The 21,653-nt window shown below is 37.6% G+C and overlaps 1 protein-coding gene across 1 annotated transcript in view; it reads right to left on the reverse strand.

Annotated features, from left to right (window-relative positions):
- ctnnd2a (catenin (cadherin-associated protein), delta 2a) overlaps window positions 1-21,653 on the reverse strand; it is a 143,986-nt gene that overhangs the window by 12,527 nt on the left and 109,806 nt on the right. The window contains exons 11-12 of the mRNA XM_081352181.1: window positions 10,349-10,583; window positions 6,506-6,590 (exon numbers count right to left, since the gene is read on the reverse strand). Coding sequence (XP_081208307.1) covers window positions 6,506-6,590; window positions 10,349-10,583 — 320 coding nt within the window. The remainder of the gene's footprint in view (window positions 1-6,505; window positions 6,591-10,348; window positions 10,584-21,653) is intronic.

Below are 21,653 nucleotides of genomic sequence, written 5' to 3' on the forward strand. Positions count from 1 at the left end.
AATGTGCCTGTTGCAAATAATGACATTGGACAGGTATTTGAAGGCTCCAAGGGGCGTGAAGAGAGGAACGGAAAAGGGGAAAAACGGCACTTGTTGCCTGTCGACTAAAGACCTCTTCAGTAGGGGACTTTGTGATTTTCTTTTACTCACACTGTTGTAAGTATTACTTGAAATTTCAGGTTCCCACAAGAGGAAGAAGTGAGAACTTTTACCTTTATTCTTTATGATGATGAGTGGTTGGGGTGGCTGTACAATAAAAAAATACATACCTATAAGGAGGTTCTGTCATCACCACTATCGTCAAGGATGATTGACAGTTAGCATACAGTTTGGATTGGCGGTATAGTTCTCTTTTGGGCAAGAACTCCGTGCGCATCCATGCACAGAGTCGGAGGGACAGACCCTTTGATCTATACCTCACCTTTCCAACAAAAGTAATGTCACGGAGTGGCAAATGGGATGTCAAGGGTAGTGTTCTGTGTCCCTGTTAAAAAAAACTTGTTCAGTAGACTGCAGTTTTCAGACATTCTCCTCCTCAGTTTCCTCATAGCCTGATATTTAGCTTGCAAAACTTGTTCATTGACCCATTCTGAGACCTTGTGAGACTTTTGAGTTTTGTAATAGAATGAATTTGTTTCCTCATTGCTTAGCTTTACTCTTATTCTTGCTGTCTGCTCTGCATTTACATAAATGTCCACATAAATCAGCTGTATGAATCATTTGATCTTTTATTCAGTGAGGGAAAACTTATAATCTCATGCATACTCATAATATCTGCGCATCCATGCAGCCTAGCAGGAACCACTTATCATTGTAAATATTTTAAAGTACAACATCATTTGAAAAAATTGGCCTGATTCAAAGAGAAATCAGAATGCCAAATCCTGACTGACGAGAGGAGGAGCTGGGGATGGAGGAGGGAATTAGCTCCTGAGAAACGCGATAGCTGTTGATAATACTGCAGGAGTTTATATATGGGTGCTGTGATAGGTGTCGTATTTCTATAGGTAGTCGTCAGGCCCGTCGCTACAAGGCAGGCAAACCAAGCAATTGCTTGGGGCCCCGAGCTGGCCTGGGGCCCCAAGACAACGACTGGTTAAGAATAAAATGCAACGACAAACTGTGTGAGCGACCCTTTGATAGTCAATGCAGTAAAGTGCAATGACACTGTTATCGGGATCCCCCTCAAGGGGCCCCCCTCAGTAGTCGCTGACAGCAGCCAGCCAATCACGTGATCTCTGCTGCTGGCAAAATACAAAAACTCCTCGGCAGTCATCATGAAGCGGAATTATGCTTCAGGAGGAAGCCAGAAAATAATGAAGAGAAAGGAAGAGGAGGATAAGAAAAAACAAGATAGTGGTAAGTAGGGGTGTAACGATACACGTATTCGTATTGAACCGTTCGGTACGTACGAGGCTTTCGGTTCGGTGTTCGATACGCATTTTCAAACCGAACGGTTCGTTGGATAATTTTTCCTGCCGACCAAAATTTCGTTATTTCCATAGACTGGTTATTTCAAATGTAGGTGCGTTGCGCGTCGCAAGCGCGCTCATAATGTAGAGACGTCGGCGCGACCACAACATTGCCCAACATCAAATGGCAAACGTAATTTAAGCGGAACGAAACTGAGCTACTCATTATTGTGTGGTTGACGGACCGTTATTTATCAGTTTAGACCAGTTCAGCGCCGATCGTGATCATGCGACACTGTTACTACACAGCGCTAGTAAGAGATTCAGTAGGCTAAAGAAAGCATTTGAATTCGCCACAGAAGTAATAACATCGCTGCGAGATCTAGTGAGAAACATTCACATAGTTTGGCAGGAATAGTAGGCTATAATACCTTCAAGTAACATTACGTCGGTTTTATTTTGACATTATGAATACAATGCCCTCAAATGTCAATCTTAACTAAAATAAACATTTGTTTATAACTACTACAATATTACATTTAATTTTTTCCAAGGAGCTGTTTTGTTTTATATGCTCCTAAGAAGAGTCAATTATAGCTCCAGAATTGCTCAAAGTAAAAAGAAATAATATTTTATGATGCTAGTTTTAATTAAAAAAGAAGAAAAATAAATAGCCTAAATTAAGGAAATTTCTCTGGCATTTCTTTCTTTTTGCTGTATCGAAAACGTAGCAAACCGTAACACAAGTGTATCGTATTGAACTGAACCGTGAATTTTGTTACAGCCCTAGTGGTAAGTGATAAATTACACTGGATAAAATAGCTCCACTTGTCTTGTACAAATGGTGTAATTTTGCAGCAGGTATAGGCTAGAAAAAAATATGTTTATGTTAGCTACCTGCCTGACGGCAAATGCTGCTTGTAACAAACAGTTAGTGCAACTTTTTTTTCCCGAACGGACGGAATATGGTTACATATTATAATATGTTTTTTATTGGGGGGGGGGGCCTCCATGTCCATTTTGCTTGGGGCCCCCAAAACTCTTCAAACGGCCCTGGTAGTCGTGGATCAGCTGAGAGTCAGCTTAAACGAGCTTGACTAACGTGACCTGCCAGAACTAACTAAACTTGATATACTTCCTTTGAAGATGTTCCGACGATTTGAAAACAATACATTCAAGCAAGACTGAGCTTCAATGTGATTAAAGAATCTTATTGCATTCATTACGTCCCATAACTCCTTTCTTTCTTCTTTATCAGGTCTGAGAGAATAATGTGCATTGGATTGATGGATTTTCACGCTAAGGCAACTGATTTCAAAGTGTAAAAAAGGTTGAGCAGTAAATTCACTTGGATAAAGGCACGTCTTATAGACCCGAAAACCTCAGTTAATTCTGTTAATTCTAGTTGAATGCATGAAGCATCATTAGAGGACTGATTCTGAAAAGAGGACTGAAAAGACCAACCAGACCATGCAAAGATGAGGCATTTATTGCAACCTGCCTACCCATGATTACTCAATAATGCTGCTTAAGAGTCAGGCAGAAAAAAAAAAAAAACTTATGGTGTGGAAGTGTGCACTGAAGCAAGCCAATGGCAAGCGCTCATTATTATACTCCCAGAGGCGGATGGAGCCAGGAGCGTTGCTCTTGCTGCGTTGGCTCCCTTGGGTCGCTGAGGCAATTGACTACCCTGATACTTCCTCGTGGAGAGCGTTGGGGAAGGATGACTGTGGAATTGCATCTCAAGAGGCTGCCAGGCTGAATGTAACACCTCTCAGCACAACATGAGTGAGGCTTCAGGCTCAAGATCAATGGCATAAGCAACTTCTCTCTTCTCTCAGGCTAAAACTTCACTTCATCTTAGTCCAGCTCTACGTCATTCTGAGTAAATCAAGCCAAGTGCTGCTGGGCTTTCTCACAAACACACACCTTATTAGTAGATGGAGCTGGAACCATCTGCACTTCTTCAAAGATCTCTAAGTATCACTCAATTATAAGTCTTGACATTAATTAAATGCAATTCATAAATGCATAATTTAGCGCTAAGTATATAAAATATATAGTACTTTTCCACAAATAAAATAAAATATCAACAAAATTAATAAAAAATATAAAACAATGGGTAACACTTTACAATGAAATGCACTTCTACAGCATTTATTAATCTATGTAAATGTTAATTACAACATTAACAAATACATTATTAAAATCAAAAGTTGTATTTGTTAACATTAGTTAATGCACTGTGAACTAACATGAACTAACACTAACGTTAACAAAGATGAACAAATACAGTGGCAAATGTATTGCTCATGGTGAGTGCATGTTAGTTAATACATTAAAGGGGTCATGAACTGGCTTTTTACATTTTTTATATTGTTTTCTGAGGTCAACTTATGACGTTCGCTTGGTTTTTACATTCAAAAACATCAAAATGAATAAGTAATAGGCTATTTTCTACCCTGGTTTTGAGCCAAGCTCCTGAAACGCTTGGTTTTTATGGGCGTGCCGCATTGAAGAGTTGGAAGTAAACACCCACTGCTATGATTGGATAACAGTTTTGCATATTATAATTAGTTTCATTTAATGCGTGAATCAGTGGGCGGGGCTAAACAGGCAGTGTTGAAGTAGGCGTTGATCTTCTTCTGTGGAGGCGTTGTTTTATACCCTTCGACGTCATAGATCCCCACTTTGAAAAACCTGTCGTTTGCTGTGCCTGGTGTCAATAAAAGCTTTTATTGGACTAACAAGGAAGTTTTCAGTTCTGAAACTTACAGGAAATTCTTATAGTATGATGACCTCTTATATGTTCATCACCCCTTTAACTAATGTTAACAAATGAAACCTTATTGTAAAGTGTTGCCAAATTAAGTATAAAAATTAAATGAATTAATTCAAAATGAAATTATAAAACAAGAAACCAAATGAAAATAAAGCATACTGGATATACACAACTTATTAAACACAGAGTATATTATTAAAGACTGTTTAACTACATAACACAATTTCCTCCCATACTGGCTAGAAGCTTCCTGGGCACAAGGCCATTGTTCACAGCCTTGGGAAGTGTCTGGCTTCCCAAACCTCTTGTTTCTGCTTCTCTTGTGTTCCCTCTTCTCTCTCAGCTTCATCCGTCACACCACCCCAAAACACGAAGAATCGCGCCTCAGGTGGCCCGACTCATCCAAATTGACACCTTTCATTTCAACAGAGGGGGAGAAAGACACATCCACGTGGGACAACTGTCATTATGCACTCATGAGATGAGAGACCGGGCTCTGCAAATGTTAATAATAGCAATCTCTTTCTTGCTGCCCTTTGCTTAATACCATCCCCGGTGACATTTCCAGGGCTCAGCTGGGTTGGAGAGAACAGGTTAGGTTGCGGGAGGTTTTAAAAATCTTTGCAAACCCAGCCTGAAAAGGGTGCGAGGGGGCTCTATTCCCTACAAAATCAATGCGAGAACTGTATATAATAAGCAATACTGTAGATTTAAGGATTTCAGCCTCTCTGATGAATCACTTATAGCTCTGGTTGTCCTCCACGCCCTTGACCTCATCCCTTTATATGCGTCAGCTAAAGCAGCTGTTCGATAACCTGCCTCAAGGCGGCATGCCAACACAACGCTGCTGAAACTGTGAGTGCTGTGGTCTTTTGTTCGATATTATTTATAGATGTTTAGTCAGCTAGCACAATGGGAATCAGCGTTCTAATTACTCTCTTTCATGATAATCTACGCATGCTACCTTTTCGTCAAACCCTCTAAATATTTTAAAAAAGACAGAGAGGGTAATTAATAGTATGTGCACATGAAATTAGAGCTCTTAATTCGACATTGGTTTCGATGGCTGCGATCTCAGCGGGGTAAACTCGCAAACATCCATAATTACATATCATTACAGACATTTTCAAACAGGCATTGTGAATTAGCCCAGCGCTGAGCTCTCTTTTCCGGCGCGGTTCGGGGAACGGACGCCTCTATTCCTGCAGACACACTTCTAAACTCATCTCGGTGGTGCAGGCAGGCAGCTCGTGGCCTTTTACTCATCTCTAAAGGTCAGCGTGGCAGCCGTCGCCCTCTCCGTGGGCTGTAATTCTTCAGCACCAACTCTTCAGAGCAGAGTTGCCAAAACGACACATTACAGAGCTCAGTCTGGAACGTTCCTCACCTCGCAGAATCGTATCTGTCAGGACGGAGATTGCTTAGTGAAGGGGAACGGTGTGTTCTCGCAGCCTAGAGGCTTCAAGTGCTCGTTAGGGGGCCAACATCTGCGTCCTCATGTTCTTGCAACCAGTTCATTTGGGAGAATATTAGTTTGGTTTGACCTTGTTAATGTGCTATTCGTTGTCTGTTTGAACACGACCCAAGCAAACTAGCTACATGTTAATAGGTTCATTCTAATTGCCCTTAATTTAAGTTTCATGAGCACATTGTCTATTTACTGGCCTCAAAGGTGCAGGTTTTACAAATGGAAACTATATAGTCCTGTACATACAAATATAGGACTATACCTACAGTACCAGTTAGATTTTTTTTAAATAAATAAATAAATCCCCAAAGGTTGGCTAAAAACGATTTGGTTTTGTATTTAAATAATAAGTCTGTTTGATAAGTCTGTTGTTAATTTGAAATATGGGAACATTCATACAAGGTCTCTTCACGTCAATCTATTTGCGGTTCTATTCAGACCATACAAAACGTTGTAAATGCAGTCAGCGCTAGCCAAGGCCAAAGTTTGCCTCAATAATCTGTGAGAGACACGTCTGAATGGATACACACAATAGTAAGTGCAAATATCTCTTAAGCCTGGCCGTTACTGCTCAATAGAGCATTCTTTGGTAGTCACTGCGGATTAATGTTTGCAGTCGTCTAAGGTGTCGTGCTGAATAAACAGTGGGTTGCACATCTTTGTCTAGGAGGAGGGGTATAAAAAAACGCATCTCCATTTTTTTTTTCATTCCAAACCATTTTCTCAAAAAGTTCAAACACAATCGTTTGGGAGTGGGAGATCAGTTAGCATGCTAAATGAATTCTTCAGACTGGGATGGATGAAGTGGGACACAGATGTTGTGAGTGGAAGCAGCTCTCCTACCTTCTTATAAAGGCTCCGGAGATCTCTGTACTGCCACATGCTACTGAGAACCTGAGATGCTGCCTTTACCACTTTAGGTGAGTGTCTGAGAGAGAGAGAGAGAGAGAGAGAGAGAGAGAGAGAGAGAGAGAGAGAGAGAGAGAGAGAGAGAGAGAGAGAGAGAGAGAGAGACTTTGAAAACTTTGTTACTGGAAGATTGATTCAATTAGTTATTTCATTATTTTTTGAACCCTTCTAATTTATTAAAATAAATATTATTAAACAAAAAAATTAATAAAATAAATGATCAATTTATTTAAAAAAATAAATTGAACACTTAATGGTTTTTAACAACGGTTAAGACTGGATTGCAAGTGGTTAGTGATAAGATGCTGACCTTTTATCAAAAAACAAACAAAAATAAGATAAGACATTCAATTAAAAAAGGTCTTGGGTTTAGACACTCTTCTACTTATAAAATACACTACTGTTCAGTAATTTGGGTTCAATAAGATGTAAGGACATTTATTTACTTTTTACTTCTATTGACCAAAGAATCTTAAAAAAGACATCCTGAAAAAATTCTACACAAATATTTTCACAGCACAAATGTTTACAACATTGGTAATAATAAGAAATGTTTCTTGAGCAGCAAATGATTTCAGAAGGATCATGTGACACTGAAGACTGGAATAATGATGCTGAAAATTCAGCTTTACCATCAGAGGAATAAATTCTATTTTAAAATATATAAAAACAGAAAATAGTTATTTTACATATTAATAATATTTCACAATATTACTGTATTTTTGACTAAATAAATGTAGTCTTGGTGAGCATAAGAGACTTCTTTCAAAAACATAAATCTTTACAACCCCAAACTTTTGAACTGTAGTGTACTATTGATGTTTTGATGGATGACATCATAGAAAAAATATTATTTGGATAAATTGCATGTTTTAGGAACCAAATACAGAAGCCAGAGTCAATCTCTAATATATCTAGATGAGCATAAGAGAGACACATTTAAAACAACACATTTTCCAGCAAATTGAATGTAAAAGGTTTACAAAATATCCAAACTCACACAAGATCAAAATGCCAATACCAAAACATAACACAAGAAAATTAAAATCCAATCCTGGGACATTGTTGCTGGGATGAATGTGTTTTTTCTGTTTTCTGTGCAAACATCTCACACGGACAGCAGCTTTTGTTAGGATTAACAATGCACCACAAACAAAAGAAACAATCTCTTAGTTCTCAAAAATGACACAAATTGTTTGACTTCAGCCGATTTGATAGAACAGCTGTGTCTTTTGTCTTTCGCCGAGCTGAGCCAACCCAACCCATTTCAGCTCAAAGGACACAATGGAACAATTTACAATTGCCACTTGAAACGTTAGAAGAAAATCTTTGACGTTCTTGAGTGAACACGACTTTAATAGAGGAAATGAATGCCGCTCATCCTTCATAATTTCTTTACATAAATGACAAAATGCATTCTTAAAGGTGGAGCTGTACGTTTGATTTGTCCCTCCCCTCATTTTTCAACATGGACTTTAACACCCTCAAATCTTCAGTTGAGTCAGGCCCTTTCTTAAATGAAACCCCTCATTTCGTTGATGTAATGCCATAAAGACCGTCAGATTCGCTGTGAATTCTGCATCGGTGCAGGTTTCAGAGAAGGAAACTAGTTAGTTACATAGTTAGTAAAAAGTAGTTTGTCAAATGAGTAGTATGTCTGAATATATACACAAATGAGCCAAAACATTATGACCAGTCACAGGTGAAGGGAATATCATTGATCATCTCCATCTCCACTTCGCAACCTATAGGACTTCTATCGGATCTATCTATCTATCTATCTATCTATCTATCTATCGATCTATCTATCTATCTATCTATCTATCGATCTATCTATCTATCTATCTATCTATCTATCTATCTATCTATCTATCTATCTATCTATCTATCTATCTATCTATCTATCTATCTATCTATCTATCTATCTAAATTAAATGTATCTAAACTGTTTTTTTAAAACAAATGTGTATGTGTGTTTACATAAATTCTATTATAATTAAAATTTTCTTAAGGATATTTCTTTTTCATATTAGCTAATGTTGTAAACTATATGGGGAGCCCTTAATTACACATTACTGTAATATTAAAGGTTACAATTAACAACAGAACCCAAATTATTACATTTAGTTGCTATTTATTTTTAAATAATCAACATAAAAAAAAATAAAAAAAAATAAAAAAAACCCATATACTGTAAATTGCACTTAGGGCAGGATTTGCATTAACTAAATCTAATTGTAAAGGTAATTTTCCACTCCAATTTTTTTAAATATAATCATTTACACAGTGGCTGTCATAAACATACATTAAATTAGACATTACTAACAGGTTAAGTAAATATAATGAATAGGTTAATATAGTACAATATGAAATGTTTGTCCCATCCATCCATCCATCCATCCTTACAGTACATACATACATACATCCAACCATACAGTTTCTTTTTTGGACTTGCTAAATCTTCAATTTTAAATGGCTTATTTTTATCCAGCCAAGAGCAGTGAGTGTATTATTTCACTCTGCCATGCACATTGCGTTGAGAACAAATCACGAACTGCACCAAATCAATCCGCTCCAAATCAAAAATCATCAAATTGGATGCATATCAGAACGAGAGCACACTGGTTGCTGCCATTTGCTGGTACTAAATCAACCGGTTGCATTTGCTATATCCAGACAAACAAGCACCCGAGTGGCTTGTCCCTTTGATAACCTCTCTGCAGGAAACTGGAAGCAGCTGTCATCACCATATTGGCTTGAACGGGGTGGGCACAGAGTATGAATAGCTGATGGGGGATATAAAGCAGTCGCATGAAGTGTCAGCTTGATGAGGGTCAGATTAATGTCTTTGACAGTGTGCATCCAGACTCGAGCAGGAAGCGTCATCACTCACTCACTCACTCTCAGGCTGGCTACACTGTTTCTAGAGACTAAAGAAAGCCGCATAAAGAAAGATTAATTAATGAATATTATAAAATATATAGTTTCGATTCTGAGTGAATGTTGACTTGCATTTGACTGGATGACTCACATTTGAAGCAAACACCTGTTGCATGCATATCATGTATATCAAATGAACACGTCTATGTTAATATTTAGGGGGCTATCTACATTTATAGATTTTCAGTGTGGTCTCAATTGGACCCATCTGTATATCTCCTGATGATTCACAAAAGTGATAAGCCAGTGCCAAGGCTCTGTTACAGTTGTTTTTATCAGAGTAAAGCTCTTTTTGGCCCTTAACCATTTTAAAATGAATAAAGCCTCTTGTGTTGTGTGACCTTTTGCATTATTCTGAAGGATGCAGCAAATAAAACATCAGCTCTTTCTGTATACTATGGCAAAAGTGGATGTGTTCCTAGTACTCCAAGTTTACTTTTCTTCAATACAGTTCAGCAAGCATCAAGTAAGCGACTTGCGTGGCAAATGTATATATTAAATATATGAACATCTGTAGACAATGCGGCCTTGAAGCTCATAAAATGCTTATTGCGGTCTGACTCATGCTGTTCATCTCTTTAAAAAGGTGCTGGCATAAAAGTGGAACTGTGTAGTTGGAAAAATAAAATGTCTCCAAGAGCAATGCACTGTTTATGGAGAACAAAATAACTGACAGGCCTCGGGGTCCACGGAAACACAAGCAAAAACAAAGTCATGGCCTAGTGGTAAGAGAACACTTAATGGTTTTTAACAACGGTTAGACTGGATTGCAAGTGGTTAGTGATAAGATGCTGACCTTTTATCAAAAAAAAAAAAAAAAAAAAAAAACCTACTTACTTGTCTCCTTTACTCCTAGCAATACCGATGAGCTTCTCAATGCCACCGGCGTCTCGTAAGGCCTTGGCGTTCTCCATGTTCTTGGTGATGACCTCGTGTAGGGCGCAGCATATAGCCGTAACAGTGTCATCACACATGGTTTTACCTGCTGTGCTGTTTACAGTACCCCCGCTGCTTCCGCTAGCATTGCTTCCGCCCGGGAGCCGGTGCACGAGGTCCCGCATGGCGTACTTTCCTAGTCAAAGAGAAAAAATTGACAGAAAGAGCATATGAGGATGTGCTAATTATCACTGGAGTAATTATGATAGTCAGAATGACATTTTTCACAGTCAGTAGACTATTGTGCTACAACTTATTCTTAATCTAGAGAATAATAATGCAGGAGCTGCCACAATTCAAGAGTGTCAGATGTGTCAGTTGAAGCATCACTGGATTTCTATGGAGGGGGTGTTATCCTGACTGCAGAGCGGATATATGACTCGAGCTACTTGAACAAAGGAAATAAAATATGAGAAATTGGGAAAACTTTGACATTAACAGAACAGCAGGGGATGTGTAATTCAAATCGACTTGGCAACGCTCACACAGCACTGGAAAAATAACTTGACCAGTGGGAGAAACAATATGATTCTTGAGTTTATGTGTTTGTGTTGGTGAAGCATGAGATAAATTTCTGCTGTAACACACTAAGTGATATTAACAGGCAATCACAAGCGCAATGATCGCTACAAGATGTTGAGTGCTTCTTCTTCAGCCAGTGCTGTACGGGACACCCCCTCATGGCATTATGAGCCAATTATATGGTTAAATTTGCCTAGAGTGGTTTTACTCCACGCAGAATCCATATCAAAGCAGCAAATACAATGTTTGTTTACACACACTTTTAATGCCATACAAAGAAAGACTGCAGTAATTTACCCTGAAATTACAACCAACTGAAAAAAAATGGCATGGATTCACAAGCACAGTGGACAGTGAACAAGACTTATTGTGAGATTAAGTTAAAGATAAACATTTAGTGAGATATAAAGTTGCACTGAAAAATATAATGTCACATTGTGAGATTTAAGCCCCTTTAACACAGTAATCCAAGTAAATTACTGTAAAATTACAAGAATGACTTTACTGGTACAGTAAATTACACAAATATGCTGTTCACACAAGCAACAGCGTTCTGGATTTTTACCATTAAAGAGACCATTCTGCACCAAAATGCCGGTAAATTCTGTGATGTCAGTCATTGGAAATGATCTTTAAACTCTATCTTTAAACAGTGATTTACCAGTAAAGACTGTGTGTGAAAGGGCCTAGCCACAGTGTGACATATAAAGTCACAATGCGAGATATAAAGTCACACTGTGAGATTTGTGAGATATAAAGTTACATTGTGAGATTGCAAGTTTACTATAGGCAGATATAGACTTCCAGCCCACCAGATATACACTTATTATATATGACAGACGGTGGCGACTCATCAGGGGAGGTGGCAAATGGGAGAAGGATGATTTAATGTTATAAAATTCAGTTATTCATTTCATGTCTCAGAATGTGAATTTCTTGTTTGTTATTTCATCATTGTAATGGCATAAAATATTACTACAAACTTAGCCAATCACCATCGAGTATCTCAGATTCAGCGGTTAGAGTGTTGAGAAAAAAACACATCGCAGAGTAGGGTAGCCTCCCTTGGTATATTAACCAATCATCGCAGAGGCGTAAGTTGCGTGATATTAGTTTGAACTGCTCCCGCTGATTTGATACCTTAATTATGGAGAGAATTTGATTGAAAACAAATTTATCAAGATACCATTCGAGCATCAGCTACAAATGAAAAATGAAGGCAGACCCCATGCCGAAGTTGGATATATAAACAGCAATAAGCATTAGTAAATGGCCGAACTTGCTCTTTGAATACGAGTTTTGAAAGTGCTCTTTTTGACATCTAAATGGACAGAAGGATGGATTTTTCTTCAAACTATAGGCTAGGTGAGTGAAATTATATTTATATTTTAACGTCTAAAAGTGACAAAAAAATAAATAAATTTTAAACACTGTAAAAAAATGTTGGTTTGACTTAAAGTAAGTTTCCTGGTTGCCTTAAAATTTTAAGTTAATTGAAATTAAAAATTTGAATTAATACAACAAAGGAGATTGGTTTAATAGATAGAAACTTAAATTATTATGTTATCTGAACCACATTATCTAAATTGATTTGTCAAAAGATACATTTTTTTTTTTACAGTTAATAGTGATAATCATTTTAGAATACTCTATTTTAAAATCCATGAGCCGCCACTGATGACAGAAATCTAGAAAGATAAATAAATAAAGAGAAAATTATTTAAGAGAAATTATCTAAATTGCTTAAAATGATCTCAACACATCTCAATTGGTACTGCCATGTCATCTAGAATCTAGAATTGCCTACATGTCACACATTTAATTCTGCAATGGAGAAATGCAAACAGCTTGAGGGAAGCCCAATAGGCATATATCGCAAGTGTCTACATTTTGTCATTTTGTTGTTGTTTTGCTGCTCCAGAGGATTTCTAATTTTAACTAAGAACAAAACATGAAATGCTATTGTGTAGAAATTTGTATTATTGGTAAAACCGGTGTACAAACACAAGCTTACAAGATATTTCTGTGAAGTAGCCATCCAATTTCAATAAGAACAAGAACATAGTTTGCAACTGAGTATTTTCCAGACTTCTTGCCACTTTAATCATCCAAACGCTCAATAAATTGACCTTTGAAACACAGAAAAGTCCTTCTCCTTCTAGCACCCTATTATTCTATCACAGAAGCACACAGCTAATGAAATTAATCTAGAGCTGTTCAATTCTTTCCGCTAATTCCAAATGGTCTCCGAAGAAGAAACACAGACATCATTTTCTACATGAAGCATACTGCAGAAGGGCTTCGTTTTATCACCAATAAGCTTCCAGTTAATTGGTGTCTCCTTATCTTGTACCCGCAGGCAAAATCGTCTGTCTTGCGTGAGCTGGCAATATGGAGGCGGTCCAATGAGACGTGAGGTTTCTCAGAACAGCGAACTGGAGGAAAAATATGATATTTACCTAATAAATTATTATTATATATATATATTTTTAACAATTATTGATCAGTGATATCTCTTCGTTCATTCAATCTCCAAAATTTTCACAGTTTAATGTGAAAGGTCACAATAAATGTAATTGGTGTATAAAAGACTGAACGGGAAAGATGTCAAAATTGTATATGAAAAGTTATAGCACATGATATGATGGATCAAATCTGACAAAAAAAAAAGTGATCAGGATCCCACAGAGGAAGAGTGGCATGAAGAGGTGAAACAGGTGAAGTGTGGGACATTTTTAGTCCAGTTTTATGCTGTTTTATCACAATGAAACACAGATTGCATGATTACGAGTAATCACGAGCTACGGACTCTTTAAGCTGCTGATTTTCAAGAACATGAAGTACTGCAATTCAGACAGGTTTAATTCTGAACACCGATGTGGAGATCTCAAAGTCAGCATGAGAATGAAAAACAACACTGGTGAAGTAAAAAGGGCTTTAAGTAACACATTCACACTCCTCGTGATAAATGAAGAGTCTCTTTATGGACTCAGCCGGACGGTTCTGCTACATGACGATGAGATCTAGCGACTGTATATGACTCAAGGCTAACCTTGACTCACTAGAGTGCTTCATCTACGAGCTCTTGGGAATGCGAAGGCATAGTGGTAATCAGAGGTAAGTGCAGACCCTCCAGCCTATAACAGCCCATTCTCCCGCAAAACAGGCAATCAGCTACACGGCCCTGGGCCATCATGAGCTCCACAAATACACACGCACACACAGACATTTACAAAGAGAGAGAGCGCCCTTCCGTTATTGCTGCTTTTATGTACGCTAAATTCTCGGCGACCAAGTTAGCAGACCTACGCTGTAAAGGACATTACAGGAAAAGTTCAGTGTTATTATTTATTTACTCATGTCATGCCAAACCTGTCTGCTCTTTCTGTATAACACAAAAGCAGGGACGGACTGGGGCTAAAAAACAGCCCTGGACTTTCTCCCAAATAGGCCCATCATCCGGCCATTCGCCTCTAGCCGTGTGCGACAGACACTAGCCAGGATGTCCTGATATAGCCTATATGCCACAATACTGTAGCCTATCAGACAAGGTATTCACAGCAAGTAACATCTCAAAACCAATGATGATAATTGGGGTTGTGTTTATTAATGAAGCCTCAGCTTTCAAATAAAAACAAAAAATGTAGCCTACAATGCCATAAAATACAAATAATGAAATGTCACTGGCTGTAACCCCAAATTACACAAACTTGTAATTATAAAACATATAGTTACTATATACCAGGGGTCTCTAACCCTTTTTGTGTGCGAGGGCTATACCTCAAGGGATAAAATAATCTAGAAGGAATTTTTATTTGTCATACTCCAATATTTATTATACATAACATGGTGAAGTTTTTTTACTTTTCACCATCATATGGGAAATAATAAAATATCTTGATATTCTGGTTCAGACTTAAAAGCGTTAAAAAAAATCCTGAAAAATCCTGAAAATATAATTGATTTTTTTGTTGATTGTCTATAAACCTATTGTATGTGTTATCAAAAACAGTAGACCAAACATAAATATAAATGAAAAAATAAATAAATAAATAAACTGCCATAACTTCTAAACAAAAACATTACTGCATTACATTTAATACATTTATACATGACTATATTAATATAACAGCATTTTTAATATGAATACAGGCACATTTCTGCCAAAAAAAGTTTGTTTTACTAAAGTTAATTCATAAGTTGTGGTGTGAATGTCTTCTAACTGGTTTGTTCACTTCTCGGAACAATGTTTCGCCTGTTTTTTTTTTTTTTTTGCGTCAATATGTTGAGAATATCAGCGCTGTTTCATCTGGCTTTTTACAAGCTTAAATCACATAGTCATCTGTGGGTTTATAATAGAGATAGAGAATTCTGCGCTGAATTTAAATGCTTCTCAGTGGATCGCGCATCACTGTGTAAGGCCGGCTACACACTGGCTGCGTGGCGTAAGCGTCTCAGCTGCGTGGCGTGTCCGTTTTTATTTCGGCTCCCATGTTAAAGGGTTAGTTCACCCAAAAATGAAAATTCTATCAGTAATTACTCACCCTCATGTTGTTCCAACCGCGTAAGACCTTCGTTCATCTTCGGAACACAAATTAAGATATTTTTGATGAAATCATCTGAGCCAAGTCGGAATCCTCCATAGGCTGCTAGTGTGACCGAAACTTGCTGGCCCAGAAAAGTTATTAAAGAGATCGTTAATATAGTCCAAGTGACTCCAGTGGCTCAATCTTAAGTATATCAAACGACGAGAATACTTTTTGTGCGCAAAAACAAACAAAAATAACGACTTTATTCCACTTTTCATTTCCTTCTCTCTGGGCCTCGTAGTGTTTTTGCGCTGCGCGTCTGTGTACACGTCATCACGCAGCACAAACATGACGGGCGTCGGCCAATAGTGAGCCTACGTGGTGACGTGTACACAACGCGCTGCGCCAAAATACTACGCAAACCAACTAAAGGTCCAGAGAGAAGGAAATGAAAAGTGGAATAAAGTCGTTATTTTTGTTTGTTTTTGCGCACAAAAAGTATTCTCGTCGCTTGATATACTTAAGATTGAGCCACTGTAGTCACTTGGACTGTATTAACGATATCTTTAATAACTTTTCTGGGCCAGCAAGTTTCGGACACCATAGCAGCCTATGGAGGATTCCGACTTGGCTCAGATTTCATCAAAAATATCTTAATTTGTGTTCCGAAGATGAACGAAGGTCTTACGCGGTTGGAACAACATGAGGGTGAGTAATTACTGACAGAATTTTCATTTTTGGGTGAACTAACCCTTTAACAGGTTAGAGCTTGCACACTGCCTGCTACCCCTTTTCCACCAAGGCAGTGCTGGTGCCGGTTCGGAGCCGGTGCCTACTCGCGAACCAGTTCTTTGTGTTTCGACAGCCAAAGAACCGGTTCTCGGCCAGGAAAATTGGTTCCAAAGCGGCACCAACTCTTTGCTGGACTAGAACCGTTCTTTATCCACGTCATGCTGGAGGCGGGGTTATTGTTGAACTTCTTCTCGAACGTAACCTCCGTCCGAACAGCACAAATGTGTTCTAAACGTCTTGTTCTGACCCCAATATAGGATCGCAAAGCAAGGAGAAACATTTGCAGAAAGACGATGTATTCCGCCATTGTAATTGTTATGTTTGAATTTGGCGCAAGTGTTTCTAGGAAAGCTAAAGGGGGTCGCACACCGGACGCGCAGCTCAGCTCAGCGACGCGCCGCGTCTTTTAAATTTGAACGCATTATTCTCTAGAAGTGTACACACACCGGCGGTGCCTTTCGGCGTCTGTCCGCGGCGCCCAGCAACGGCTCAGGACCGTGTTCAAAATCCTGCCGCGCAACAGAGCGCCATTGAACCGACGTTACATAGTTTTATATTAAATTTGCATGTGTCTCATATCGTAGTTAATGTATACTGACTTCACCCTGTGCTGCAAGTTTTATATTCATTTACAGAAATCAGAAAAATGCTGATGTTATTGGATTTTCAGGTGGTGTACACCCCCTTAAGACGTAGCCTATGGCAACGTACACAGTGATGACGTCGTTCGCTGGGCTCTCTAGTCAGTGGAAAAACAAACAGGTTCTGAGAAGGTTCGCAAGTTGAACCAACTTTGAACCAGCACCAGTTCCGAACCAGTTCTTTTTTGGTGGAAAAGGGGTATGCGTGACACGCGCGTCTCAGGCGCGGCTCGAGCCGCGCGGAAAACGCGTGCCTGCTAGAAATAGAACCGACGCCTATTTTTCACGCGACACGCAAGCGTCTTGGAAGCGTTTCCAGGCAAAATTGAATAGGAAAAGATGTTTATATGACATTTTGACACGAATACATATTAATAAATGTCATTTTGATGTTTGAAAGTGTCTAGGGTTTGACATAAATGCAAATATAAATGCAATTTAAATTTTTTTTATTGATTTTCAAATACTGCACCTGTCAATACAGAACGAAATATTCTATGGGGCTATTTATAGAATGTGTTTAGCGGGCACCACGTTGGAGACCACTTGCTATTCAAATATAATGTAAGCAAATTTAAAAGTGCAGCCTTATAAAACTAACTTTCTGTCAGTGGCTATAGCCCATAGACAGTAGCCTAGGCCGACTCTTCTTCCTCAGTTGTTGTTTTTTACACGTAGTATAAGTGATCGTATTAGTGCCCCTGCTGTTGGCTGTTCATATTGCTTTATTAGACTTTTTTTTTTTTTTTTTTTTTTTGGTGCCGACGGCCCTCGGTTGGACGGCCGTTCTGGACTTTTCCAGAACGCACAGATTATCAATCCGTCCCTGCACAAAAGTAGATAGGACAAAAAACTAAGCAAAAAGCAATATACAAGTTTTGACTTGTACACTATGTTGCAAGAACGTATTCTTTCAAAATATCTCTGTTTGAATTTCACGCATAAAATAATAAAATACAGTTGGGGTCTTCAACTGGCCTAATTTAACATGCATATAGTATCATATATACTGCCTTTCAAAAGTTTGGGGTCTGTAAGATTTGTGAATGTTTTTGAATGAAGTTTCTTATGCTCATCAAGGCTGCACTTACTTAATCAAAATATATTAAAAACACCAATATTGTGAAATATTATTACAGTTTGAAATAACTGTGTTCTATTTGTATATATTTTAAAATGTATTTTTTTTTCCTGTGATTGTAAAGCTGAATTTTCTTCAGTCTTCAGTGTCACATGATGCTTCATTGCTTATTATTATCATCATCATGTTGAAAAAAGTTGTGCAGCTTAATATTTTTGTTATTCTGATACATTTTTCAGGATTGTATGATGTATAGAAAGTTCAAAAGAACAACATCTACTTGAAATAGATTTTTTTTTTTTTGTTGTTGTAATAAGTAAAAGTCTTTACTGTCACTTTTGGTCATTTGAATGCATCTTTGTAGAATAATAATATCAATTTCTTTAAAAAAAAATCTTACTGACCCCAATGTTTAGAAAGGCAGTGCACTTGCTCACACTGCAAAGCCATTAAACTATAATCATTATGGATAATTTCACTAAATTGTAATATGGTAAAAAAAAGAAAAATTAATAAGACAATTTGGCTGACCTTTAGTTTCAGCTTCATTTTCATTATTTCATTATATTTAATGTCATACTTTATTATTATGTTTACATCAAAATGTATTTATTTTTTACTTTATTTTTAGTTGAAGTTAATTTCATTTTGTTTTGCTTAATAAATATATTTGATTAATATGTATATATTATTATTGATTTTTTTAGATAAAATAATTACAGTATCATTGTGGACACGTTAAAAACAACTCATAACGGATGAGTAAATAATGATAGCATTTTTATTACACTATCCCTTTAAGCTGAAAGCAACATCACTCTGTTTCTCTGGGAAGCACACACACAGGTGGTTGACAACCGCATATAATGACTGAAACGGCATATTAAAATGGATCTGAATAAAATGAAGATCATTAATATTCTCTGTCTGAGTTCAAAGAGAGTTGGTAAAATGTTCCATGAAGGCCTGAGGGTTCTCGGCTGGGTTTGAAATGTCACACAGTGGTGAAAGTCTTTGGGCAGCATTTCTGTGAGCCTTTATCCTGCAATAACATTTAAATGGATCCAAAGAGGGTGTTTTTTTATTTATTTAACGAAGCTAACAGCAGGTTCAAACCCCACTGGCAGAAAATGACCGACTTGGACATAAAAGAGAAGACAAGGCATTCGAAGACAGACCTTAAAACAAAATTATTCTTAAAGGTTAGGGAGCAAATTGAATTGGAAATCAGCCACCATGGAGAATATTTAAAAGGAGAACATCCGGCAGCGTGGCTTTCAAGCGCTATATCACTCCCTGTTTCCGCCTTTGATGTCTGTCATAATGGATTAAAAGCAAACGCATCTTACTGAAGACCTATGGATGCAATTTTAAATAGAGCCACCTTATGGAGGGGAGCCGGGACAGATGGAAAGATAGATTGAATGGCTGGATTTAGCCACAGAAAAGATAAAGTGGTGATTTTCTAGTGTCATTATTATGAAGCAGCTCTTTTGCTTCTAGGCACCTCTGGCAATCTCCTAATGAAAGAGAGAAAAACAGATAAAGGAAGGGAAGATGGAAAAATGACCAAACGGATGCATGAGGGAGCGTGTGAGAGATGGGAAGATTGGCTGCAAATTGAAGCGAGAGAGGACGTCGTTTGGTCACAGCTGCGCACACACACACACACACACACACACACACACACACACACACTCGGTTATTTCTCTAAAGGCCACTCTGTTGAGCACATGCCCTCTTTTCTCATCCTGTGTGCAGGTGGGCGGCTAATATGAGTCTTTCAGTCATCAAATCCGAGATGAAACTTTCAATGATGGATCAGAACTTTTCAAATCCCTCTCCATCAACTGAAATGTCGGACCTTCGAAACAAGCCGAGTAAAGCTGTTTTTCAAACCTGCAGCACAACTTCAAACATTTCCAACAAATCCACCGAGCTTTGTCTGCTAGTCCTCTGAAGAACGTGTCTCATTATGGTCCGTATGCCCACACCAATACCCTCCTATTTCAACGTCTGGAAAAGTTTTGCCACCTGAAAGTTTGGAGAGCCATTCCGATTACAAATCAAACTACTCTGCTGCTCATCCAATGCTATGCTTAACTTGTGAGTGTGTGTGTTCATTCATGCCCGTTACGCCTGATGTTGTGTGTGTTGAAGCCTCAAACAGCATCTTGGGGATTACATTATGTTTAAAGCTCAGCCACCGAAACTTACATAAACCCCACTGACAACTATACATGTTCTCCTCCTTAACGCAGAGGTTTGTAGACCAAGTTTTTTCAGCTGCTAATACACAAAATATTTCTTAGAGCCCATAAAATAGTAATATATATATAAATAAATAAAAAACATTGATATTGTATATACATCTAAATAAAAAAAAATCTAAATCGAAATAAAAATATATATTTAATTGTATCATATATTTTTTAATAACAACAAGATATATATGTAGATGTAACAGTCATTTTTTTTTAAAATATGAAATTATAAAAAGATCCCAAATTCTGTCTCACATGCAAGGAAATCCAGTGGATGAAGTGCTTCTCTCTCCGGTAACACTAAATATTAAACAGGATATTCCTTGAATCATACATCAACAGGAGAAAACAAATACATTTTTTTTCACTTACTTATTTTTAAAAACAATGTAATATAAACAGTTTGAAACGGTTTCCCTTATAATAAATCAAATTGACCCCCCTTGACCCCTTAACCAAGCCTTAAACCTATCTGTACCACTACACCAGTCCTTAACTTAACCGTATCACACCTTAAAGGAGAACTCCGGTCAATTTTAACATTGAGCTAATTTTTTTTGTAAATACCTGTATTTACATCCTGTTTTCGGTCAAAGCCCATAGTAATCGATTGTCGAGTTCACACGCATAGGTTTAGTTACCTATGATCACGCGCGTGAACTCGACAATCGATTACTATGGACTTCGACCGAAAACAGGATGTAAATACAGGTATGTGCGCTGGCTGAAATAACATCATTTTTATTAATATCTTTCACATCTACTGCAGTCAGATTCACCCGTGATCACTCTGAAGGAATCACTCACATTGGCTGTGCACTTGTAATGACACATCAAGGATGTTAAGAGGCTAAAAGCTGGTTTAAAACTTGCCCCATTGAAGTCAACAGGGTGCAAATTTTAAAAAGAGGATAACACGGTGTAGGCAACACCGATTTTTGTTGTTGTTCTCTGTATTGACAGCACTCCAAATTTACAAAAAAATGAGCTCAATGTCAAAATTGACCGGAGTTCTCCTTTAATAGCAAGTGTTTTTTCGTAATAGAATATGAACACATTGTACCTAACAATACTTCGTAGTTAAAGACACTATATAATATAAAGTGGGAACAGTCATTCTTATATTGTTCAATTTTCTGTTGAACATCTGGATCAAACATGCTTTTGCATTTGTAAATGTAAAAAAAGTGCATTAGGTAATTATGAACTGAAGTTTAAAGACATTTTTCATGAAGTGCATGATCTGAATTGAAAGTTTAATGTCATTTGTAAGCATTTTAATGTACATTAGATAGTGTTTAATAAGTTCATTAGTAAACATTAACAAGCACATTATCTCATATTTCAAGCTTTGTGAATATATATTAACTAATGATC

This window comes from Scardinius erythrophthalmus, assembly GCF_964197995.2.
Source record: "Scardinius erythrophthalmus genome assembly, chromosome: 22".
In the NCBI taxonomy this organism is placed as follows: domain Eukaryota; kingdom Metazoa; phylum Chordata; class Actinopteri; order Cypriniformes; family Leuciscidae; genus Scardinius; species Scardinius erythrophthalmus.